Raw genomic sequence first — 26626 nt, forward strand, 5'->3', positions numbered from 1 at the left:
CTTCGTCCGTCATTAGGAATGTAACTTGGCCGAGGCTAGTTGTAGGGCGGTAGTCCTTGCGTCCCAGCGGTTGAGTCCCATCCAACTCCATCCAAGAAGAATTCCCTCATGCATAGTTCCTTCATGCATCACATAAAACTTTCCTTCCAAGGGATTATATCCAATGTGGAATAAAGTTGTGATTGTGCCTAAACATTGAACTGCTTGATAAAACATATTTTTTTATTTTTTATAAAATCTAAATCTAAATACTTTAAAATTTCAAGATTTTAAAGTTAAATGTTAAATTTACTCTTTATTAAACTTAACTTATTTCCTCTCCACATGGCCAAATGAGAGGGAGAAAAAGGGCAAGAGAGAAAGGAGGATTTCATTTTTGAAATTTGAAATGAAAGTATATTTTTTTCATCAACCTTGGGTCATGCTTGGGAAAATATTTTTTTGTTGCACGGCTTGCTCGCAATGCGTGGGTCACTTACACCTTATAGGAGGCCCTAGGTTTAAATCTTCTCGGGGTGTGTTCGTGTGCAGGTGGGCACGTACGCTTTCATCTGCGCGCCTTAGGTTGTCATCACTTGCGATCATCATGGCGCTTGCTTCCACCCTCTTCTTCGATGATCCATAGCGGCAACAGTGTGCAATGCTTGCCATTCAATGCTCTAGATCAGGCACGATGGTTGCTTGGACATCAAAGATCGTGACTTAACTTGTAATGCCCAGTTCTATCAAAGCTGTGCAGAATATTCACTTCAATCAACCGAGTGACTAACTTGTGGGGTTCGTCCCATAGCTTGTCCACTGCCTTCAAACTGGCCAATATTTGGAAAGGCTAGTTCCCCTAGTGATACTTAAGTGTAGTGTGGTGTGTAGTTGGGTGAAATTCCCGTGTACGACTAGGAATGGAATAATGGAATTTTTTCTTCAACATAAGATGTTGTGAGTGTCCGCCAAAAAGTAAAATTCAAGTTTAACGCTGATACCTATTCCAGACCCTCCTCCTCCTCGTTGGAGCCTGCTGGCCTTCGTCTCCAAGCATGGCCCTTTACGTTGCCAGGTCTTTGGTCCTCGTGGCGTCGATTTTGCTCCTCTTGGCCGTGGGCCTGCGACACCTGAGGTCTCCTTTGCCTCTCAACTCACCAGCTGCTACGCAGCGACGGTTCTTGGAATCCCACCCGCCTACTAGCAGTAGCAATGCGAGCATCGCCCATCACCTGTATCAGCTCACCCTCCAGCCCCACGTGGCGGGCAGTCTTCACAACCTCCACGGCACTGCCCACTACGTCCTCTCGGCTTTCCAGGAGTATGGCCTGCAAGCGTACCACACCGACTACCAGGTCCTCCTCTCCTACCCTGTCGCCCGCTCCCTCTCCCTCTCGCTCCCTGGTGGCCACGTCCTTCACAGCGCCCTCCTGCGAGAGGAGGAAGAGGAGGTGACGGCGAACGTCATCCCCACCTTCCATGCCTACTCCCCCTCAGGGGATGTGGTCTCAGAGGCCGTGTATGTCAACTATGGGCGCCCAGAAGACTACCAGGTCCTCCAGGAGCTCGGGATAAACTTGACGGGCGCAATTGTCATAGCTAGATACGGGAAGATCTACAGAGGAGACGTTGTGGCTCTTGCAGCTAAAGCCGGCGCGGCAGCCGCCCTCATCTACAGCGACCCACTTGACTATGCGGCCAGTAGAAAGCAAGGATTTTACCCGGAATCCCAATGGTTGCCGCTCAGCGGCGTGCAGCGCGGCACTGTTTTCCAAGAGCTCGGGGACCCTCTTACGCCTGGCTGGCCCAGCACTTCCTCCTCTGAGAGACTCCCCCCCACCAATCTGCCCTCCATTCCCAGCCTCCCCATCTCAGCCTTGGACGCTATGCCCATCCTGCTTTCTTTGGACGGACCTGTGGCGCCCGATTCCTGGCACGGGGCACTTGACTTGCCCTCATATCACATTGGAAGGGGCCCCGCTCTTTTGCACCTCTCTTACTTGGTGAGTGAGCCCCACTTTTTGTTCATGTGTATGGTCTTACGCTCTCGCTTCCACTTTGCTTCAAAGTGCACAAACGACCCTTTATACCAGTGTCAGAGTTCCATCTTTGCAGGAAAATCAGACGGTGGCTACAATAAGAAACGTCTTCTCGGTAATACGGGGATCTGTAGAACCTGATAGGTAAGAACATTTGTACCTTTTAAAACCGTCGGAAACATTAACTTTATCATCATTATGGGCATGCTTAGCAACCTAGATCCTGATTTGGATTAGATTTGCCATAAGACCGATTGCTTGATTTCTTGTGTCGTGCAAATAGACCAACTTTGTGTTCATATACCAGAACAGTTACTGTAGAGTTTTTGACAGATATTAACAACAGTTGTCATGCATGTTTTAGGAAGGAGGGGAAAGGAAGGGAGTTTATTCTTGCATCTGTTATATTACAACTAGGTGGTTTGTTTCAGGTATGTGCTTCTTGGAAACCATAGAGATGCTTGGACATTTGGAGCTGTTGATCCAAACAGTGGAACGGCAGCTCTGCTTGAAGTATGGCTTCAAAACTTACCTGATAATGGCTCTTTTAAAAAAAGGTTCTGTTTGCTTTACCTTTAACCTTGTTGATGGTGAAGTTTTCAAAAATCATGGGAGGAATTTTCTAGAATCTGCACTTTTTGATAAGATCAGAAAGTCTGATTATTACAAATAAGGTTTTTGTAATGTATATGGGCCTAGGAAAGCTAATTTGTGCTCACTAAAAAGAGTTCTTCTATAAGCTCAGTTGTATGGGGTTAATATACCTTGTTGACATGCAGGTTGCTCGAAGGTTTGGTACATTACAAAGAGAAGGTTGGCGGCCTAGAAGAAGTATCTATTTGTGTAATTGGGATGCTGAAGAGTATGGCTTGGTCTGTATTTATTTTCCTTCTTTGATACTGCCGTTTATTCATTGATTAAGAAGTATGCATTGTTTAGGAGAAGGAAAAAATCGAGTATTCGTAAAGAGCTGACAGATGTTTTGACCTTTCCTCTGTCCTTTCCACCCAGGAGTGTAGGTCCTAGTTTGAAAAGCTTTGGTACTGCTAATCTTCCTCTCCAAATGTTCTCTTATTTCTTGCAGCCAAAATTTCTTTTATGCAACTTTGCCACTGTATTTTCCATCCACACTTCTTTGTTTTAGACCAATCCTTTGAAATGAAAAAACGGCGTCGTCTTAAAAGTAGCCCTACTTGCCTCTTTCACAAGGTGTTTATGGGCCTTCTTTTTTGTTCTTCAATGAAAGCAGACAGACCCACTTGAGTGGGCCCCGGGTGTGTACGAAAAAAAAAAGCAGACAGACCCCACTAGGGAGTTCTTTTTGGAGATTTCATGAGCTACAGGCAGCCCATTCATAAGTTCTGCCAGGCCACAATTTTTTTTTTTTTTTTTTGGGCTTTTGCAAGAAAGATACTTCTTTAAGTATGAAAGGATCAATACAAATCATGCCTAGAAGCCGGAAATCATCATCACAAAGTGTAAGGTAACTGCAGCCAGTCAGGGCGTGGTGATGTCAAGAGAGTCCAACGGGAGTCGAAGAGAAGATCATCCCATGATCCCACTCCCTCATGAAGAAAACGTGCTTTTCTTGCGCTGATCTAGAAGGTTATGCGGATCCAAGTGGCCATAAGGGTATGGACATCTAGCAGGTTATGCGGATCCAAGTGGCCATAAGGGTATGGACATCTAGCCCTCCATATCTGCCAGGCAGTGATGCTGGCAATAAACTCCCAGGTGGTATTTAGTCTCCCTAGGGATGGTGTGACATGTGACAAGGAATGGCAGCTCCGGTGGTAGCTCACAAGATTTGGGGAGTCCAGAATCCCAGGTTAGTCATGCTGAAGAGAAGATAGCCCAACAATATTCCTTTCAGAAATGGACTGTTGGTTAAAAATGAAAAGATCTGTGTGCTGGACATTGATGAATTACGAAAGACGATACTTTTTCATGATGTCCCCAGTGCCCTGGGAACCTGAGCATTCAAAGAACTCTTTATTTAGTCATGAGATATTTGTTTTGGTCGCAGATGCGGTCCTATGTGGAGGACTATGTGAAGAAGTTTAGCCAATGCGAAATGAATATAAGGCAGAACGCCTTAGGCAGGGAGACTTACGTCATCCACTAGGATACAAGTGGCGCAAGTGGCAAAGTATCTCGATGGATTTTACTGTTGGGTAATTGCGGTCATGATGCTATCTGGGTGATAGTGGATAGACTAACCAAGATGGCTAGGTTTCTCCCAACACGATCTATAAGAGTCATGAGTTGGCTAACCAAGATGGCTAGGTTTCTCCCAACACGATCTATAAGAGTCATGAGTTGGCTCCTTTATTCGTGGACCAATTGTTGAGGCTTTATGGTTTCCTAAAAAAATAGTTAGTGATCGAGACTCAAAGTTCTCTGCAGGGTTTTGGTGAGCTATATTTGCCAAGCAAGAACAAAGCCAAGTATGTCTTCCTCGGATCATCGAGAGAGTAATAGTCAGACTGAGTGGAATGAGACATTGGAAGATATGCTACAGGCTTATGTTTCTACGAGGTAATCGGAGTGGGCAAGGTATCTTCCATAGTTAGAATTCGCATACAAAAGCAATAAGCATTCAACTACACGATATAGTCCTTTTATGATTATGTACAGTTTTCAACCCCGGTCATCACCAATTCCTATTGGATTAAATAAAATCCAAGACCGGCAAGCTTGTGATTTCATGCAAGATATGCAAGAAATACTCAAGTTAGCTAAGGAGAGCGTAAGGATGGTTTAGGAAAGAGCCTAGACTTATGCTAACCAACAAAGATCTTCGAGGGTCTCGGAAGTAGGCATGTTGATGTATCTTAGGATACCAAAGGATTCCAATGACATTGTTGAGATATCGAGCTCATCCGGTGAGGCGGTGGACACTGATGACCCGCCTGGGGGATAGGCCCCACACTTACACCACTGGCATGGTTGGTGAGATCTTGGGTGATATGCGGCCAGTGGGATGACAGGATGTGTGACAGCCATTCTAGAGACTGGCATAGTTATAGCGCCAGCTCATTTTAGTTGGGTTCACACTATAGAGAACCCGTGTATGTATTGGTTGAGTACCTTTCATATTGTGTGTACTCTTATCTTGTATATGGTGTGTTGAGTGTTGAGAGAAGAAGAAGAAGATTTTCAGCCTCTCACCTTGTGTGTTCTCTATTAGGGTTTTGTGAGTGTGTGTGTGCTTGCAAGAGCTCAAGCTCTCTTCCCCCCTGCATCTTTTTATGGTATCAGAGCCGGGTTCGTGCTAAGGGTTGAGCTGCAAGCAAGAGAACCACAGGAAGTGGTACGAGGTTAAGAGCTTCAACTACTCTTCCCTATTTGTGTTGGTGACTACACCCTTGGTTGTCGGGAGCTCTACGGGAGGTACCGGCAAACGATCTCTGATTGAGGAGCTTTCTTCGCGGGAGTAAAGCTATAGGGCAACTATTCAGTCCTATCGGACAAAATTGTCTGGGCCGAAAACGCGTTTCGGGCGCGTCCGGACCTCCGTTTTTCAGAAAGCAGGCGATTTCGAGCACCACGGGTAAGTCATCGATTCTCTGCAGAACTCTGTTTTAAGAACTGCAGGAAGACAGATTGACTGTGCAGACACTGTGGGTGCTGCAAAGAGGTCAACAGTTGCCACTGGGTGTATGTATGCACATTGAAGTCACTACAGAACCGCGTCAGGAAATACAACAATTTGTGCAGGACAAACCAGAGTGCTGTTTTTGGTAAAATTGTGTGTTTGGCAAGATGTCAAATGATGGGATAACCCAGATTGTGGCTGAGAAGGTAGATAAGAATAACTTCCATGCTTGGAGGTTCAGGTTGACGAATTTCTTGATGGGAAAGGGCTATTGGGACTACATAGAAGGTGAGCATGAAGAGGCACCGGAGATACCAGACATAAATCCGACTGCTGTAGATGTGAAAGAGTTTAAAGACTGGAACCAAGGAGCCAGGAAAGTTATGTATTGGCTCTCCATTAGTATACAGGACACCATGATTGGGCACATTCAGGATGCCAAGTCTCCCAAGGAGGCGTGGGACACCTTGGTAAAGCTCTATGAAACAAATACCAAGGCACGTAAGATACAGTTGAAGAATGAACTTCATACTGTAGAGAAAAAGAGCATGTCTGTGAATGACTATGCGTTGAAGATAAAGGGTATTGTGGAATCCCTTGCATCTATTGGTGTGTCAGTAGATGATGATGATAAGGTGGAAGTCTGTCTACGTGGACTCGGGTCACAATACAAGGCGTTCAAGACGTCTATTCAGACTCGGGAAAACATTCCCAACTTTACAGATTTGGTGTCTATGTTGATTATAGAAGAGAAGAGCTTGGGTGAAGACCAACAGTCTTCACAAAACAAAAACAGTTCAGAGCAACAGGCCTTCTACACAAGTTCAGGAAGAGGACGAGGTAGAGGAGGTCGTGGACGCGGTCAAGGAGGTGGCCGAACATGTAATCAGAATTATGGACAGCAGTAGCAGCAACAACAGTCCCAGAATACACAACAACAACAACAACAACACGTAGGTGGAAGAGGCAAATTCAGAGGCAGGGGGAGTCAAAGAGGTCGTGAAAATTGGCATGGGTAGTATAATGATGCACGTGAATGCTATTATTGTGGTAAGCCTGGACATGTGCAGGCAGAGTGTTATAAGAAGCAAGCTGACATGCAAAATGGGAAAGTGCAGCAAAACAACTATGCATCCTCAAGCAGAAATAATGAGGATAATGAAAGGTTGTTTGTTATGCAGCATGTCGTGAATGCCATGTTTGAAAATCTTGAAGCAGCACAAAAAGATGATGTGTGGTTTGTGGATTCAGGTGCTTCGAACCATTCGAACCATATGATAAGTCATGGGGAGTGGTTCAAGGAGATGAAAAACCCGGAAAGACAGGAAACAGGGGATGACACTGCTCATCCAATTGTCCATGTTGGAGATGTGCCATTGTCTATGCAGGATGGCAAAGTGAAGTACCTTGCAGATGTACTTCATGTACCGAACATAACAAAGAATCTAGTTTCACTTGGCCAGATGATTGAGCAGGGTTTGCAGGTTCGGTTTAACCCTGATGGTTGTTATGTTGAAGACTTTAAAGACAAGTGCAGGTTGGTTGCAAAAGGCAACAGAGTGGGCAGAATGTTTACGTTGAATGTAGACATGCCTGAAATGAGTGCTGCGATGTTTGCAAATGGTTCAGGGATTGTTGCAGACACAGACATTCGGCATAAAATAATTGGACATGTGAATGTGCAGAGAATGAAGTCTATGCAGACTAAAGGAATTGTGACAGGGCTGCCAAAATTTAAAGTGGAAGGTATGCAGAGAGTATGTGAAGCATGCCAATTTGGGAAGCAAACAAAGCATGTGTTTCCACGTAACAGATATGTACATTAGGAAAACCTTTGGAAGATAAAAGCTTATCTTCCCGGGCTGAGCTGCTTTTCTATGCGCTCTCAGCTCCATGCCCTTCTCGGCTATGGCGGAGGCTATGGTGATGTTACATTGGTATCAGAGTATAAAGTATCTGCTGTGAGATACAATGCAACACCCTAGATTTATGTATAAGATGCAAACAATGTTGTAGATACACACTAGAATGTGTGTATGGAGTGCTAATGCACAAATCAAGATCACTGCTAGAATAGCCAACAGGGGCTCAGTGAGTAAAAAAGCTTGAATATAAGTATAGCAGCTGTGAAGGGAAGAATGCCATAGTTATACTCCTCAGAAGGGCATCTTGGCTAGAGTGAAAAGAAAGCATTCTTGCATGGGGATTTGCAAGAAGAGGTGTATATGTTGCAGCCACCTGGTTATGAGGATGTGGGTCACCCCGAGCATGTTTGCAGGTTGAAGAAAGCCTTGTATGGCTTAAAACAAGCACCAAGAGCATGGTTTGACAAGATTTTTGAATATCTTGTCAGTATTGGCTTTCATGTAGCCAATGTAGATTTCTCGCTGTATGTGAGACATGGTGATAGAGGGGTTGTGCTTGTTGTCATCTATGTAGATGACTTGATCATTACGGGGGACCATGATGCAGAGATCTTTGATGTAAAGATCTTGCTTAGACAGAAGTTTGAGATGAAGGATCTGGGAGAGCTCAGATATTTCTTGGGCATTGAGGTGATTAGGTCACCACATGGAGAACACACAAGGTGAGAGGCTGAAAATCTTCTTCTTCTTCTCTCAACACTCAACACACCATATACAAGATAAGAGTACACACAATATGAAAGGTACTCAACCAATACATACACGGGTTCTCTATAGTGTGAACCCAACTAAAATGAGCTGGCGCTGTAACTATGCCAGTCTCTAGTATGGCTGTCACACAGCCTGTCATCCCACTAGCCGCATATCACCCAAGATCTCACCAACCATGCCAGTGGTGTAAGTGTGGGGCCTATCCCCCAGGCGGGTCATCAGTGTCCACCGCCTCACCGGATGAGCTCGATATCTCAACACTCCCCCTCGAGCTCAACTCCATCTCATGTACACCAAGCGAAGCCCTGAATCTGCGGAGCTTCTCTGTACCCAATGCTTTGGTGAAGATGTCAGCTACCTGATCCTCTGTGCTGACATAAACAAGGTCGAGGTCTCCTGCCAAGACCTTCTCGCTGACGAAATGGTAGTGGACCTCTATATGCTTCGTGCGAGCATGAAAGACTGGGTTCCTGGCCAACTGTATACTGCTAATGTTGTCACAGAAAATGACAACTTGTCTATCCACTGATAGACCCAAATCTGCAAGTAGCTTTCTCAACCAAGCTACCTCACATGCTGCCATAGCAGCTCCTCTGTACACTCGGCCTCTGTACTGGATAGAGCAACCGTAGGCTGCTTCTTGCTGCTCCACGTCACAGCAGCACTCCCCAAAGAAAACATGAAGCCACTAGTAGATCTCCTATCTGAGATACTACCGGCCCAATCAGCATCTGTGTATCCATGTACACATATCTTTGTCCCAGTCTCATAGAATAGTCCACAATGCAAAGTAGACCTCACATACCTCAATATGCGTCTCACTGCATCCAAGTGCGGTTTCCGTGGAACCTGCATAAACTGACTCACCAACCCAACAGCAGAGCTCAAATCTGGTCTGGTGATCGTCATGTAGATCAAACTTCCTACTATGCGCCTGTACATAGTAGGATCCTCCAAGATCTCTCCTGAATCTGCACTCAACTTGCCATTCTGATCCAATGGCACGGAAATAGGCTTACAGCCTGTCATACCATACTTGGACAACATGTCCAAGCCATATTGTCTCTGCAGTATGTGAGTGTGTGTGTGCTTGCAAGAGCTCAAGCTCTCTTCCCCCCTGCATCTTTTCAGATATGCGTATAGGGAAACCTTATAAGTTATCGTCCGGGTTTTGCGGACCATTCAGGGTCACAAGGTTGCGTACTGCTTGGAATTTTCCCAGGGTATAATTGTTCATCCCGTCTTTCATTTCAGTTGACTGAAAGAAAAATTAGGCGACTCGGATGAAGTTGTTCATTTGGAAGAAATAGATTGGGAAGAATGAACAGAGTATATCCCTAGAGAAACATCGTAGGTTCTAGAGACTAGATCAACGTTCTAGACATTCAAGATGGAGTACATATGATGAGTACCTGATTAAGTGGAGAGGAAGATCCGGGAGGGAGGCTACATGGAAGTTGATCTCAAGATGGAATACATATGTAAGCCCAGCGGGGCATGCCGTGACAGACTCAACCACGTATCCAAGAGTTAAAGATATAGAGAGAGGGGGAGAGAGAGAGAGAAGGGATTAGGGAACTCTGCTTAGTACACCACAGTGAGTGGGGAATAGGAACAATCCACGGGCCCGCTGGCCATGATCAATACAACAATGAATACAAAAGCAAACAAATATGCCGATGTAGTCGATGTCGATGTCAAGGCATGAGATCTCTGATGCCAAGCACACCACGGGGATGACCCACAAGAATCTCTCACCGAGCTAGTACCATATCCGAGTCTCCGAGTCCGAGTCCGAGAAAACTCAATACCCAATCTGTAGGAAGATCCTCAAGAAGCTCCTCACGAAAGCAAACACCAAAATAGTAGTAAATCCTGGATCGTGGAGCTTTTGAACCTCTTTGGAGGTCTTTCGCCAGAAAGCTGAGAAAAACTTGAGCCGTGCTGGCGGTTGAGAGCGGCGCTGCTAGGTGGCGATAGGCGGGGCAAAGCAGCACAGACGCGGCGGCGGCGGCGATGGGTGGCGCATAGACATAGCCGTGAGGGGTGGTAGAGGAAACCCCTCAATCAAAAGCTTGATAACAATGACGGTGATGACGAAGATGGTCTTCTCGCACTCTCCCATGAACTCGATGATGATGTTGATGAAGGTGAAGATAATCTCCAAGCTTCAATGAATGAGGAGAAGGGAGAGGTTCATGCTTCTTTTATACCCAAGAGGGGGTCTTGCTTTTTTATCAAAAGCTATCATGCTTTGCTTTTACTTTTTCACTATGCTTTCCTCTTTATTCTTTTGATCATAGAATATTGCTCAACTTTTGACCAGCTTTCCAAAGTTCTTTTATGCTATGCTTTTCTGGCTTCAAGGCCTTGCTTTTTGGCCCTGGAGTTGCTTTTTGAAAAAGTGCCTTTTAGGTTTTTGATCCGGCTTAGTCTCCTCTTTCTAATGGTGCCCTTGGCTCGCGGTCAACTTAGTTTGACTTTTTGCTTTTTCTTGCTTTTTATCCAAAACGGGTACTTTTTCTTGAGCCAACTTCATGATCCTTGTTCCCATGCTTTCATCAACCTGTCCATGTGTCCGGGCATGTGTTCCATCATGTGAAATAGAGCTAGGAGGGCCAAATAGTTACATTCTCTCCCTCTTATATCGCTGTTGTCCTCAATTGCGGACTGCAAGTGTTCCAAGCATATTCATATGTTCCATGTAAATCCATGTGTTCCAAGTACATCAAGTACATCCATATGTTTCAAATATTTTCCAGTACTAGTGCTGTTGGGTGAGCTTGTGCATTTGGTCCTTTCCCATGTCTGTGGTGTCGTCTACTCATCTGGCAACATCTCTATGCCTTATCTTTGACCAATGTCTTTGTCCTTGATGGTATGTCTTCATGGCATGTCACATGTGTTAGATAAAAAAAATGCCTACTTACCTCTTGCAAAAACTAGACAAAAGCTAGTCAACAAACAAGTATGCATCATTCGTGTCTACAAGGTATTCCAGGTACTGGCGAGGTAGTTGGGAGCCTAGTAGACTATCACATGCCATAAATCCAAGCATTGTCCACACATAAAAAACAGCACACAAAGTCAAAGAAATTCAAACGTACATCGGTATGCAGTGCATAAGTAATGATTATCTTGTTCATGGATTGTTCTGTCTGGTTTCATCGGAAACCGTGTTGAACTATCTGGCTCTTGAGGAAAACCGCTCAGACTATTTCTCAAGGCCATTTGGTCACTAGGACCGCTTGGGAATTCATCAATAGTCATCTGGTCGCATCGACTGTCCGACTGTGAAATCCAATAGAGTCATTTGGCTACAGTGACCGCGCGATTGTGAAATCCAATATAGTCATCTAGGCCATTTGGTCACAATGACCGCACGACTGTGAAATCCAATACAGTCATCTAGGCCACACATTGAAAAACACTTCCCTTCTTTGTTCGTGTTCCCTCTCTTGGTTCTCCAAGCAAGGAATTCTTCCTCTCTCAAAAGTTGCCTGAATTGCTGAAAGTCATGGTACTCTTCCGGTTTCATGAGTAATCAATAGACGGCCCTGGTTTCCATCATGAAGTCTTGGATCGGCCTCATAGTTGTTTCCCTCATTAGGACCTTGGTTTCTCTCTTCTCTTAACATGGCTCTGCCCCCAAGAAATTTTCTTCAAGAGAAATCTTGCTCTGATACCACTGTAAGCCTAGCGGGGTGTGCCGTGATAGACTCACTCACTATCGAAGAGATAAACATATAGAGAGAAGGGGAGACAGAGAAGGGATTAGGGAACTTTGCATAGTACACCACACTGAGTAGGAAACATGTCCGGCCTCCTTTCAAGAATTTATTCAAGAACAATCCACGAGCGCACTAGCCAAGATCAATACAACAATAAATACAAAAGCAAACAAATATGACGATGTTGTATATCCGAGTCGATGTTGATGTCGATGTCAAGGCACGAGATCTCTGATGCCAAGCACACCACGGGGATGACCCACAAGAATCTCTCACCGAGCTAGTACCAGATCCAATATCCAAGTCCAAGTCCAAGTCCAAGCCCAAGCCCAAGCCCAAGCCCAAGCCCAAGCCCAAGCTGTAGGAAGATCCTCAAGAAGCTCCTCACGAAAGCAAACACCAAAATAGTAGTAAATCCCGGATGGTGGATTTTTTGAACCTGTTAGGAGGTCTTCCGTTGGACAGTCGAGAAAAACTTGAGCCGTGCTGGCGGCGGCTGAGAGCAACGCTATTGGGTGGTGCTAGGTGGAGCAAAGTAGCATAGGGTGGCGGCGGCGGCTGCACAGAGGCGGCAGCAGTGGCTGCAAGGTGGCAATGGCAATGGGCGGATATGGTGGAGATGGGCGGCACCCAGTAAAACATGGCGGCGCACAAAAATAGCTGAGAGGCGTGGTAGAGGAAACCCCTCGATCAAAAGCTTGAAAACGATGATGGTGATGACAAAGATGGTCTTCTCGCACTCTCCCATGAACTCGATGATGATGTTGATGAAGGTGAAGATAATCTCCAAGCTTCAATGAATGAGGAGAAGAGAGGTTCATGCTTCTTTTATACCTAATGGGGGTAGCTGCTCAACTTTTGACCAGCTTTCCAAAATTCTTTTATGCTTTGCTTTTCTGGCTTCAGGGCCTTTCTTTTTGGCCTTGGAGCAGCTTTTTGAAAAAGTGCCTTTTAGCTTTTTGTTCCAGCTTAGTCTCCTTTTTATAATGGTGCCCTTGGCTCGCGGTCAACTTAGTTTGACTTTTTGCTTTTTCTTGCTTTTTGTCCAAAACGGGTACTTTTTCTTAAGCCAACTTCATGATCTCTGTTCCCATGCTTTCATCAACCTGTCCATGTGTCCGGGCATGTGTTCCATCATGTGAAATAGAGCTAGGAGGGCCAAATAGTTACATTCTCTCCCTCTTTTTTTCTTTTTTTTTTTCCCGAGAAAAGATCCTTTCATTAGTTATATAAAAACGCCCGTAGGGCTACAAAAGATCCTCTCCTACTCATAAGAAAACAGAGCAGAGAACAGAACAAGGCAGCCAGGGAGACTCTCCCTAGGTGCTGAAAAGTACCAAGTATCAATACAAAGAAGCCGAGGGGCTATATCATACAATAGGAGGGGGAAAAGCCAAACAGGTGGCCTGTAGTGCCAACGGGGGGACCCTGCGTGTAGGGTATAGAAGGGGCCGCTGCACCAAGTGGTGTGAAAAGCCTAGCGCCGCAAGATCTCCTCATCCGAGTCACCCTGGATGCGGTCATACTGTCCTCGCAGGGGGATCAACTCCTGCCAAATCCCCCGAACAGTCTCTGCTGGTGGCTCAAGTCTCCCTTCAAAGGCCCTGAAACACCGGGCCCTCCAGGTGAACTAGATGGTGAGGCTGCTGAGGAGCTCCCATCGTAGATCCCTCTCCTGTGTCCAGCTGGCGGACGAGAAATCCGGTGAAGGAACAAGGCGAGGCTGGCCCCTAATGAATCTGATGGCCTGGCTGTCCTGCTCCGTCTCATAGCCCATAGTAGGCCCTGACGAAGTCAACCAAGCAGCGGCACCCCACGTATACATACCCTCTGGAGAGAGGGCTCCTGCGAGGGCAGGCCTTGGCCAGGTGGCCGACCTGCCTGCATATAAAACACTGGTTCGGGAGCCCCGAAAACTCCACTCTCTGATTGATCCATCCCCCCTATCCTAGGTAACTGAATGACCTTCGGAAGGGAGGAGATGTCAGGAACCAAAACTCTGACCGAAGGCAAGTCAGTTGCTCTAGCCACCAGTGAAGCTGTTGTGGGGCCAGTCTCAAGCACCGAGCCCACCAATGATCCTATCCTAGAAAGGAGCGGAAGGTACTCGCGGCGGAGTCCAGGAAAGCAAACTGTGACATGGAATAGGCGCTCTCCCTGCTCGGCCGCTGCTGGGTCGAAACCATGCTGCCAAGGTCTGAAGAAGGCCCGAGTGCCCCTGATGTCAAGGGGACTCATGGCTAGGACCTGGGCCACGCTCTGGGCTGTCTCGAACTCAATCTGGTAGTGTCCGCGGCCCAGTAACTGAACGTCCAGGATCTTGCCCACATCTGCAAGAAGGCGGGCCTGGAGAAGATCCCAGATCTTCCCTCTGCTGGGGCGAGTGCCAACTATACGGTAGATGGTGGAATGTGCCTGGAGGCGTTCCACCTCTGCGGCGAGGCTCGCTTCCTCTTCTGGCGAAAGAGAAAGCCTGATGGGGGTATCCTCAAGGGCGGGCGAGGGGGATGCGGAAGAGTCCCTCTGAGGTGGGGCGGGAGGAACCTCCATCAGAGTCTGAAGCTGAGTCGAGGGCGAAGCGAAAAACGGAGGGTTCTGCAGGGACCGAGCTGCACAAAAAAGGCGGAGCGGGGAGGGGAAGAGGGGGAAGGGCGGAAGACAGAGGGGGAGGGGCGGAAGATAGAGGGGAAGCACAGGGGCGCGTAGGGGGGGTGCGATCAGGCGTGGAGAGGCAGTCACGAGGGCGGGAAGGGGGGGTGCGAGCAGGCGGCAGCTCGAGTAGGGAGGGGGGCGAAAGCTTGAGCGAGCACCTCTAACAGTCAGGCTACTATGGCCAACGGGAGCTATTCTTGAGAGTATGTATCCTCAAATCACCGTCTCTTTTTGCATGGCACATTGTGTCAATAATCTTTTGAAAGATATTGGGAAATTGTCATGGATTGAATCAGTGATTGATGATGCATGTGCAATTGTGACCTTCATCAACAATCACACATACCTTCGATCCGAGTTTGGGAAGAGGTCCACAAAGGTCCTTCTCAAGTACTCGGACACTCGCTTTGCATACAACTTCCTTATGTTGCATCGCTTGAAGGATTGTCAGGGTGCTGTGCGGCAACTATTCATTAGTGATGAGTTTTGCTCCTCATCTTTTGCACGTACATAGGTAGGGATTTCATGCAAGAAAAAGGTCGACGATGCTGATTTTTGGGAGGACCTCAAGCGTACCGATGCCATGGTGCATCCCATTGTCCACTTGCTCAGGATTGTTGATGCTATGCAGCCATGCATCGGTAAAGTATACGAAGCCATGGACTGGATGATAGAGTCTTGAGAAGCTTGAGCCAGACGTAGATAGATATGAGGAGATCCACTCGCTTTGTGTGGCGAGATGGAGCTCATATTCCTCTCCTTTACATGCAGCTGCTTTTATGGTGGACCCAGAATTTAGGGAAAAGGGCAGGAGGGTGATAAAGAGGTGAGCAACGGTTGGAGACTCATCTTGGATCGCCTCACGCCGGATGCAGAAATCAAGCGCAAAATTAGAGACCAGCTCTCTAATTACAGGGCATTTCAAGGCTCATATGGATGTGCAGATGCGCAGGAGGACAGATTCAAGGTTGGTGCAGCTCTTCTTGCCTAGAGCAATTATGGTCCTCCTATAGTCACATTTCATCAAAGAAAAGAAATCGGCTTGGGGTGGAAAGAGCTAATGATCTTGTCTTCATTAGCGCAAACTTGCGTATGCTTGGCAAGAGTGCAAGATGCAATGCCGATACTTTTACACAGTGGGAGATGGAACAAGAGGAGGCAGCTACAACTATTGCACAGGAGGGTGGGAGAGATGGTTCTCATCATGAGTCTTCATCGGATGACACAATCCCCATCCACACTTCACGCACTCATGATCATGAGGCTAGCACCTCTCTTATTGGGAGCGCAGAGTATGAGAGCGAGTGACTTATATTTTGTATCGCCTAGGCCCCAACATTTTTTGAGTATATCTATTTAATGTTATCAACTTTAAAGTCTTTCTTTTCCGACTTTGCAAGTCTTGACTCTTGACTCTTGCACCTCGTAGCGTAATTTAATTTTAAATGTAATGTGTATCATGATTCATAACTTTTGGAGTTAGAAAGCTTGTTGTTATTGATTGATTAATCTTGATTCTTTACTCCTCTAAAATTAACAATTTTGAGTGCCGTCCCTACCCCCCGTCCTCGTTCCCTACCTTCAGCGGTCCCCGTCCCCGTCCCTGTCCCCGTCCCCGTCCCCTGGTAACTATGCCTGAGACTACTAGTGCCTTGTTGTTGCTAGAATGCACTCGATCATGGGCGTCTGAGTCCTCCGGCTTAGCTGTGTAGTGTATGCAAAGTGTAAGCCCAGCGGGACGTGCCGTGACAGACTCAACCACGTATCCAAGAGATCGAGATATAGAGAGAGGGGGAGAGAGAAAAAGGGGTCAGGGAACTTTGCACAGTACACCACGCTGAGCGGGGAATAGGCCCCACCCCCTTTCAAGAATTTATTCAAGAACGATGCACGGGCACGCTGGTCAGGATCAATACAACAATGAATACAAAAGCAAACAAATATGCCAATGTAGAATCCCAAGTCGAAGTTGGTGTCGGGGCACGAGATCTTTGATGTTGAGCACACCACGGGGATGACCCACAAGTAGCTCTCACCGAGCTAGTACCAGATACAATATCCAAATCCAAATCCAATGAATCCAAGTCCAACGAATCTAAATCCAAGTCCAAATTCTAAGCCCAAATCCAAATCCAAGTCCAAGTTCCAAGCCCAAATCCAAGCGAACTCAATACCCAATCTTCAAGAAAATCGTCACGAAGCTTCTTGAAAAGGCAAACACTGAAATGGCGGATATGAGTGCTCGATTGACAACCCTCTAACTGTGGATCGGGAGAAAAACGTTGGTGGCTACAGCGGCGGCAATGCACAGAGTTGCATAGAGGTGGCGGTGCTGAACAGGTGGAGTTGGGCGGCGGCGGTGAGTAGACGAAGATGATGCTGATGATGATCACCTTGCTCTCCACACACTTGATGATGATGAAGGTGAGGTTAATCTCCAAGCTTCCATGGATGAGAAGGGAGAGAGATGTTCATGCTTCTTTTATACCTTGGAGAAGCCTTGCTTTTTGCCAAAAGCTTTACTTTGTGCTTTGCTTTTCTCTTTTTGCTTTAATATTTTAATAATAATAAAATATTTCTCATCTTTTGCCAAAGTTGTCTTTCTAGCCTCAGGGCCTTGCTTTTTTGGCCTTGGAGCTGCTTTTTGAAAAATTGGCTTTTAGCTTTTTGATCAAGCTCAGTCTCCTCTTTCCAATGGTGCCCTTGGCTTGCGGTCAACTAAGTTTGACTTTTTGCTTTTCCTTGCATTTTGATCAAAATTGGTTCTTTTTCTTGAGCCAAATTCATGATCTCTTTTCCCATGCTTTCATCAACCTGTCCATGTGTTTGGGCATGTGTTCCATCATGTGAAATAGGGCTAGGAGGACCAAATAGTTACATTCTATCCCTCTTATATCGCAGTTGTCCTCAGCTGCGGACTGCAAGTGCTCCAAGCACATCCATATGTTCCATGTATACCCATGTGTTCCAAGTATATCAAGTACATCCATATGTTTTAAATATTTTCCAGTACTAGCCCTATTGGGTAAGCTTGTGCGTCTGGTCTTTCCCCATATCTGCGGTGTCGTTTGCTCATATGGCAACATCTCTATGCCTTATCTTTGATGAATGGCTTTGTTCTTGATGGTACTTCTTCAGGGTCTGTCACATGTGTTAGATAAATTAAATGCATACTTACCTCCTACAAAAACTAGACAGAAGCTAGTCAACAAACAAGTATCCATCATTCGTGTCTACTAGGTACTCCAAGTACTAGGTACTGGCCAGGTAGTCTGGAGTCCAGTGGACTCTCACATGCCATAAATCCAAGCATTGTCCACACATCAAAAACAACACACAAAGTCAAAGAAATTCAAACATACATCGGTATGCAATGCACAAGTAATGAATCTCCTGTTCATGGATTGTCTTGTCTAGTTTCATTGGAAACCGTGCTGAGCTATCTGGCTCCCGAGGGAAACCGCCTAGACTATCGCTCAAGGTCATCTGGTCACTAGGACCACCTGAGAGTTCATCAATAGTTATCTGGGCCATTTGGTCGCATTGACCACCCGACTATGAAATCCAATACAGTCATCCGAGCCATTGGTCGCAATGACCGCCCGACTGTGAAGTCCAAGATATTTGGCATTGTTGCCTCCCATATATAAATCTCGTTCTGGCATCATTGCCTCCCATATACAAATCTCGTTCTGGCATCGTTGCCGTCCAATGGGTCATCTAGCATTGTTACCTACCATATATCAATCTCGCTCCTTGGGCTATCAAGCATCGTTGCCACCCAAACTAGAGCATGTCCAAATAATCATTATATAAGCATAATAATGATCAATTCCAATCCAATATATATACAATGAAGAGGGCTAGAGGTACAATCCCTCCCTCTTGAATCTGTCTTGATCGCAAGACGTCCATATCTATACTAAAAATACATATGGATCAACTACTTCCTCATAAGCTCGAAGTATATCTGGATAGTCCTTGAAGTACTTCTCTGGCATCTAATAGCGAATAATTCTTGAATAAGTATGCTGGTCATCCTCGGATAATATGCTGCTGTGTCGTCTACAAACTCTGAGTCAAGCAGCTCCTTTTGTGAGTGGCCCCTTTAGCCTTGTCTCGTGTGCGGAGAGGAAACTGCTCATGGCCTCGACATCAAACAAAAAGAGAAAAGGTGCCAGTGGGCACAATTGCCGGACTCAAGGGGAGAGGGAATCTGTCACCTATGGCCATGTGAATGAGAACCTGGTTGTGCAAAGCCGAATAGAGTCCGGAAACACCTCGGACTCACTCCTCTGGAAATCCCCATATGGCACATCGTCCCCTCCGGGAAGCCTCAGTCCACCCTATCATAGGCTTTCTCAAAATCAAGGAGAACTATCAAATCCTGTTGCCTACCTCGCACCTAAACATGAAGGGCTGCCATGAATCAGCCATGAAAGCTTGGGCACAAGCTCCAAGAAGACAAGATGTCTATAGAGTAAAAGATCATAAAAGGGTACGATGTCCATGACCCCCATGCCTAATATAGCCAAGGTCCCCAAAACCATTGTGGCATTTTTCCTTGCTTGCCAGTGCCATGCATTTGCCAGATTGCCTTGCATTTGACTACTTTTAGAGACTTTTGTCTCTTGCTTGCAGGTCCTTCACCTTCACTCACATTGCAAGAGCCACTTGCTTTTGCCAAATCTACTACTTGAGCTTCAATATCATGAGCTCCATCTTTGGGCGACAAGCCCACATGCAATCTTGTGCATACATCTTTTGCATTTTGGGGGGCACTAGTGCATTTGCCCACACTATGGCCAATAATGCATAAAATATGGGCCCTTATGCACAAAGGGCCACCGTTCCACTCATGCCCACAATATTTGCACCTGCATGTAAACATACCCTTGCCTGTGGGTCTCACAATAGTCATGTGCTCCCATTCAAGGCCGTTGGGTCTCCCCATCTTGAATTTGGAGTCCTACAAAGCCACAAATTTTACCAAAATCAATGGAAATACTACACTAAAACTCCCAATTTTTTAGAAAATAGAAAACCCCTAATTTCCAATGTCCAATGGAAATTTGCAAAAAATTGCTTATTGGGCTTTTAATAATTTGAGAAATTTGGGGTTTTGATTTTCTCCAAAAATTAATGCTTTTACGAGCCTGCAAAAATTGGGGCATTCGACAAATTTTTTTAAAAATGGGACTCTAAGTGGACATTGGAGAGTCAAAAGCCCCAAATTTCCTGCAGGTTGGGGCCTAGACTCTAGCCCTAGGCATTGGGCCAATAGGCCGGGGGTTCTATGGCATTGGAGGCCGGGGCCTTGGGCCAATGGCAGGCTGCAACAGTGCAGCCATATAGACCAGCCGCTCAGCCAATGGGACCACCCGGACAGGGCGTACAGGCCGTATGGACCGTACACGCCCAGTTGTACATGCTCTTGAGTCACCGGTGTACTTGGTTGAGGCGGTGCAGAAATGCGAAGCAGGGAAAGTACACTCGTGACCCGACCGACGCCTGTCAAATCCCAACAAAATAATTAAAAACGGACCTTCACGTGTGAAACGTATATATCATTCATGTTTTTTTCCAACGTTTGCAAAAACTTGCCTCATCAACCATGCGCGAATGATACGAACAATGTATAACTTTGTGCATCAACGTGAGGACAAAAAGCCCCATTCGATGTTGTTTTCTATAGTGAAGTAAAAGCCCCATTTTTCAGCTCTTGTTTCCTTACTTTTTTCCACTGCCTCTGCACTATAAATCCTCCCCTTTTCTTTCCATAGCCTTTGCATTGCTGCACAGTGCGCATTCTCCTCTTTTCTTTTTGTGTTTGCCCCTTTTCTTTTCCATCCCCATTCTTGTAGGCATTTCTTTTCTTTGTCATTCTCATGGCATCTAGGTAGCCACATCTTGAGAGAGAATGAGAAGGATTTCACTCAGAGTGACTATTGGTGGCAGCAGGTGGATATTGTTAATAAATATGACTCCAAGAGAGGTGGGGGGCAAAAACCTTTCGTTTGCTGACATTGTGGTCTGAAAAGAAGTGGCTCTCTAAAGCAGGTTGAAGCCCATTTGCTTGCCTAGCCAGGGTTTGGCATAGGTAAATGTGAGAAGATTGCTTGAGGAGGTGCACAAAGAATGGAACGGGAAGCTTCACTTTTTTCCCCTTCACCAAATACTCGGTGCAAGGAGCATACAATAAATGCTCTAACTCAGTATTTAGCTTGTCATGGAACTCCTGTAACTGCTTCTTTTCATGCTGCATCGTCTCTTGGGAGTGGTGGAAGCTCATTTGATATGCCTATACATGCTCCTCCCAAAGAAAAGGCTAGGAAGTCCACTCTTCACACAGCATGGCATCCACAAAGAAAGGCACAGGTTGATACTGCTGTAGCACGCTTTTTCTACTCTTGTGGGATCTCTTTTAATGTTGCCTGCTCACCATTCTTCAAAGAGATGATGGCTGAAATTGCAGCATTTGGTGGTGCATACACTCCACCCTCTTATGATGCCTTAAGGGAGAGATTACTTGAGAATGAGATAACATCCATCAATGAAGCCATTGCACTTGTGAAGGAGAATGGGAGCACATATGGGGTCTCTTTAATGGCTGACGGGTGGAGTGATATACGCAGCCATTCATTGGAAGGTGTTCTTGCAGCATGTAGAGGGAATCGACTTTACATAAATTCTACAGAAGCTGGGGTGAGACAAAACTGCTCCTGTGCTATGTGAGATATGGAGTGAGGTTGTTGAGTATGTGGGTCCACAAAATGTGGTTCAATTTGTTTCAGATGGTGAGAGTAGCAAACACAAGGCAACAGGGGCCTTATTGGAGCAGAGGTACCCGCACATTACATGGAACCCATGCATGGCACATTTTCTCAATAACTTGCTTAAAGACATTGGAAAGTTGCATTGGGTAAAGACCACCATTGACACAAGCAAAGAGATTGTTTCTTTCATAGCCCGCCACCATTACTCTCTTGCTTTATATGGCAGGTTTGCAAAGAAAGAGTTATTGAAGTACTCTGACAGCCGCTTTGCATATAATTTCATGATGCTTCGCTATCTCTTTCATGTGAGACCAGCCCTAAAGCAGATGATGGCATGTCCTGATTAGGAGTCGTGGCCTACTCATAGGCAAGCACTTGGGCAGCTTTGCTATGCTACTATTACACAGGATGAGTTTTGGCCTTTACCCAAGTAGAGCATCTTCTCAAGTTATGTTGGCCGATTGTTAAGGTTTTGAAGCATGTGGATGGAGATGTGTCTTACATTGGGAAGATTTTATGAGGCCATGGATCGGATGGTTGAGAACATCCGTTTGATAGAGACTGATGCAGATAGAAGGCAAGAGTTGGAGGATCTTGCATTGAGTAGATGGAACCAATATGATTCTCCACTACGTACAACTGCCTATGTGCTTGATCCAGAGTTTCAACACAAGGGGAGACAGTAGAGCAAGTAGACGGTGAGGTGGTATGTGGTTGGAATGTCACTTTGCAAAGGTTGGTTGGTACTCCAGAGAGCAAAGATGCAAGGTGAAGGATCTGCTTGCAAACTACCGCAACAAAGAGGGAATGTGGTTGGAATGCCACTTTGTGAAGGTTGGTTGGTACTCCAGAGAGCAAAGATGCAAGGTGAAGGATCAGCTTGCAAACTACCGCAACAAAGAGGGAATGTTTGGATGGAGTGACGCACAACATTACAGGTTGAAAGCTGAAATTTAAACCTTTATTTAACTCTATGTCATATAAGCCTTTATTTAAATCTATGTCATATAAACCTTTATTTAAATCTATGTCATATGAACCTTTATTTGATGTTTGAAGTGCAATTGTGGTTTTTCAAATTTTCATGTTGGTGGGAAGACAATGGGGCAAAAATGCAAGAGCTTTAGCACTTGGCCATTCGTATTTTGGAATAGGTGTGCTCTTCATCAGCTTTGGAGCGTTTATGGAGTACCTTTGGTCACATACACTCAAAGAAGAGGAATCGCTTTGGGAGCAAGAAAGCAGATGAGCTCGTCTTTGTTGATGCAAACTTGCATTTGCTAACAAAGATGAAGCATGAGTACATGCATGATAAATACATTGGCTTTCATATATCGGAAGGTAGACACGGGCTCAATCATTGGTGATTTAGTTGAGGAGGCAGAGGCCGATGGTCAAATACATGAAGATGGCATTGAAGAAGCTCCACTAGAGGAGGAGCATGAGGATGAGGCTATTTCTATAGCGTAGAAGAGTCTCGAGGAGTCAGGACTCTAGAGTCTAGATTCTAGAGAGTAGCTTCCTTTTGACATTTGATTTTACACTTTTTTGCAATGACTTGGTCTTGAGGTTTGACTCATCGATGATTGAGTGATGGGATTAGCTTATTTTGTGATTATGGCAAGTTCTAAATGGTTTGATTTCTCATACAACTTTAAAGTTTTAAATTGTGAAGTTTCAAATCGTAAACGTAAAGTGTAGTATGTACACTATATAGACTCTAGATTTTACTTCTTTAGCACATGTTTTACATTATAGTATTATACATGTGGCCTCTCAACTTAGTGACTTTCCCCATACCCCCCTCTTAGGATAACCTAGGATGACGCGGTGTTTCCGTTTTTCCCATTCTCAAAATTTCTCTTCCATTTTCCTGTTTCTTGTAACTATGGCACAAACTCGGCCAATCATTGCCTTATATAAGACCATCACACCCCAAATCATGTCAGGTGGGAGATGAAGCTCATGCAAATATCCAAAATCATAATCTTTGCGAAAATCCACAAAGCAACAATATAGGCCCTACATGGTCCTATACTTAGCAAAACCAAGGGGGGTCATTATCTGTCATCCTCCTATATGACCTCTATAGGGCAGTGCCTCTCTATGTTGAGTATATCCTAGATCTGGAGCTCATGAGAGGATGGCTTGGATCTTCAAAGGCGTCTGGCTTTTGAAGGGACTATGCATGATCCGTAATCACTCCACATGTGTGAGGAGATAGCGAGTGCTCACGGGTCTGGGGGGCGGTCACCCAGCGAGCTTGGGTTTCCTGTCCAAGGTCTCTCTGTCCCATCCGATGTGGCATGGGCTGAGTATCCATCACAGTTGGGAGGCACCAAGGGAGTCTCTGATGGATGTCGAAGTGGTATCCTGCTGATCGTCTTAGAGAAAGAAAGGTATATGAAGCGTCTACTAAAGACTCAATGGGTCTACGAGACCAAAGTGATATGATAACGTCCATGGCATATCTCATCATGAAACAAAAAATAAAATAGAAACAAAACAAAGCTACCTCACTGGGGTGATACAAAACTGTCCCTGGAATCTCATCATGGAATACTAGGAACATGGAACGTAAGAGGAGCATCAGCCCCCCATAGATGGTATACCACTTTCCAAAATATCAAGCATGAGAGAGAGAGAGAGAGAGAGCATTGTGATCCAATAAGCCAGAATTTGCATATTTTATGTGTCAGATTGGTTCCACTGAATGGGTAGAGGAAAACGAGAAACTACTTTCAGCAAAAGCGGTGGCCTACATGAATGTGGATATGGCAGTGTCTGGTGCTGGTTTCTCTGCTGCAGCAACACCACAACTTGATAATTTATTGAAAAGGATAATCAAAAAGGTGGTGGTTCGTAAATTATTTCATACCAAAACTTCCAAACAAGAAAATGATTTAAGTACGAAGGTTGTACAAGGAATGGGAAATTTGTGACCAATAGTGCACGGCCTTTTCTGGATTCAGACTTTGTGATTGTACTGCAATTGGGATACAGATTAAAGATCCTGATGGGCTTGCTGCAACCATCTATGATGCCTGGGTCAAATCACAGAAGTCTTCACCATCGGTATCGTTTTTAAAGTCTTCTATTTCCTTTCTCTGAAATTAAGTATCTTCACGTGTGTTATTTTTTGGCGAAACCACATATTCATGTTTGGGATTCTTGGCGAAAGTCAACCAGGTAGAAGTAATAGCTTAAAAGCTATTTGTATCAATTTCAGATTAAGCGATTAGGTGGTACTGGATCAGATTATGCACCATTCCTGCAGCATGCCGGTGTGCCTGCTATGGACATTTCTTTTGGAGGAAGTAAGTGATCTTCTAGAATTCTTGAACATTTAGGCCGCTAACAGTCTGTGTAACTGTGCAATGGGGTATCGGTGATACAGTTTTTTGTTTGGTTTCTCCCACAGGTTACTCTGTCTATCATTCAACTTACGATAATTACAACTGGATGTTGAAGTTTGGAGATCCCTTCTTCCATCGGCATGTGGCAAGTATGTTAAGTCACCTGAGTCGTTGTTGGTGAAGAAAGAGTAAGAGCATTGCAATTGCGGGTGTGGTTGCGAGGGTGTCTTTTGATCATTTCTTTTCATCAGTGTAGTTCATGGACACAACTCTACACAGTCAGCAACCAAAATTAGCAACTTAGCTTTAAATTAGCAGTCCATCCTAACAAAGTTGTTCTTTCAAGTAAGACTCACATGGGGCTGAAAATTCGCAGAGTAGGCTCATCATTAGCCTCTGCCCAAATCAATCTTGTGGTTAATTTATACAAGTACTGCTGTGAAAAAGGAAGATTCTGCACACACCTGTAGAGGTGTATGTAGTAGATATCGGGATCGCACTTAGCCTGCATAATACATGTGAGTATCTGCACTAGTACAGACCTCAAGGATTTCTGAGAATTTGAGAGTAGGTATCATCGTGATTTCTTCTTGATTCGCAAGTGCAAATCTCAAGGATTTGTGAGAATTCGAGCGACTGATGTAAAGGATTTTCAACATTCCAGTGGTAGAAGTTTGGGGACTGGTTGCTCTTGAGCTGGCTGATGCTGAGATACTCCCTTTTGATTATGAGACCTACGCAGCAGAATTGCAGGTAGTAGACATTATTTTTTAAGCTTTTTCCGATGTGCGAGGAACGTTGTCGAACACGTTGATAATGAGTGGAAGCTGAGGTGTGCAAAACGAAACGTTAATGAGTCGGCTGCTGACAAGGTTAACCTTCCTCAAGGTTTATGCAGAGACTTTAGAGGGTGAGCTGAAAGCTGCAAAAGCTCCCCAAAATGTAACGGTGGAACCTCTTTTCTTGGGCATTGCAGACCTCCAGGATGCTGCCCGTTCTATCATACGCGAAATGAAGGCATGTTTTTCTTTTTCTTTAATTTTTTGTTGAGTGGTTAACCACCTCGTTTCCTATATATATATATATATATATATATATATATAAAATTATGGTGGGTGCTTGCTGGTTGACATGGAACAGTTCTTAACATATACATTGTTGCTACCTACCACCACACCAGTCACCCTACAATAAAAACAGGGATGGATCAGCACAGGCACAGGCACAGGCACAGGCACGAATGATCAATGACCGTCTCATCCTAGCGGAGCGCGCTTTCTTAGATGCCAAGGGCTTGCCCAGGGGAGAGTGGTATAAGCATCTGGTAAAAATTATATCAATCTTCTTTCGTAAGTTCCATTATTTCTCGTAGTAGTATTATATGGCATATATCTTCTTCTCATAAACGGGGGGGGTGGTGATGTTTTTTTCCCAGGTGTTTGGGCCTACCACCAACGATGACTATGCTTCAGCTTCTTTTCCCGGTGTGAAAGATGCAATGTTTGCAGCCGCCAAGGATTCGTCCAACTGGGCAGTCGTGCAACATGAGATCTGGAGGGTAGCGCGAGCAGCAGCTCATGCAGCGTTAGCCTTACGAGGAGAGCTCACCTGACTACTTCGCTCTCTCTCTCTCTCTCTCTCTCTCTCACACACACACACACACACACAAAAACCCACCAAATAAATAAATAAATGGGTGAGCACATAATGTCACTCGGTCACATAAAAGCGCACATTTTCTAGTAGAAGAAGATTGAGTAGGTAGTAATCGTATTTAGAGCCATCATCCCATATACACATATAGAAGAGTACATACATGTATATGAATGAATTTTAATTGCATTGTCCGGACTTCTATA

The 26626-nt window shown here is 45.2% G+C and overlaps 1 protein-coding gene across 3 annotated transcripts; it reads left to right on the top strand.

Annotated features, from left to right (window-relative positions):
• The first annotated feature begins 956 nt into the window (after window positions 1–956).
• On the top strand, window positions 957–26626 carry LOC147611836 (Peptidase M28 family protein). Of its 3 annotated transcripts, none has more exons than XM_086783687.1 (12): window positions 957–1982; window positions 2095–2162; window positions 2450–2531; window positions 2798–2890; window positions 24111–24263; window positions 24415–24486; window positions 24641–24728; window positions 24833–24916; window positions 25432–25520; window positions 25656–25784; window positions 25948–26091; window positions 26203–26626. In XM_086783687.1, exons 1-12 carry the CDS (start codon window positions 1035–1037, stop codon window positions 26377–26379), a joined length of 2127 nt encoding a protein of 708 aa, XP_086639813.1. In that variant the 5' UTR covers window positions 957–1034; the 3' UTR covers window positions 26380–26626. The 3 variants fall into 3 exon arrangements, with proteins under 3 accessions (XP_086639813.1, XP_086639814.1, XP_086639816.1); XM_086783690.1 differs by having other exon boundaries at window positions 1523–1982; window positions 2073–2162; XM_086783688.1 differs by lacking the exons at window positions 25948–26091; window positions 26203–26626 and having other exon boundaries at window positions 979–1982; window positions 25666–25784.

This window comes from Cibotium barometz, chromosome 46, assembly GCF_041138505.1.
Source record: "Cibotium barometz isolate CiBa-2024 chromosome 46, ASM4113850v1, whole genome shotgun sequence".
Lineage (NCBI taxonomy): Eukaryota > Viridiplantae > Streptophyta > Polypodiopsida > Cyatheales > Cibotiaceae > Cibotium > Cibotium barometz.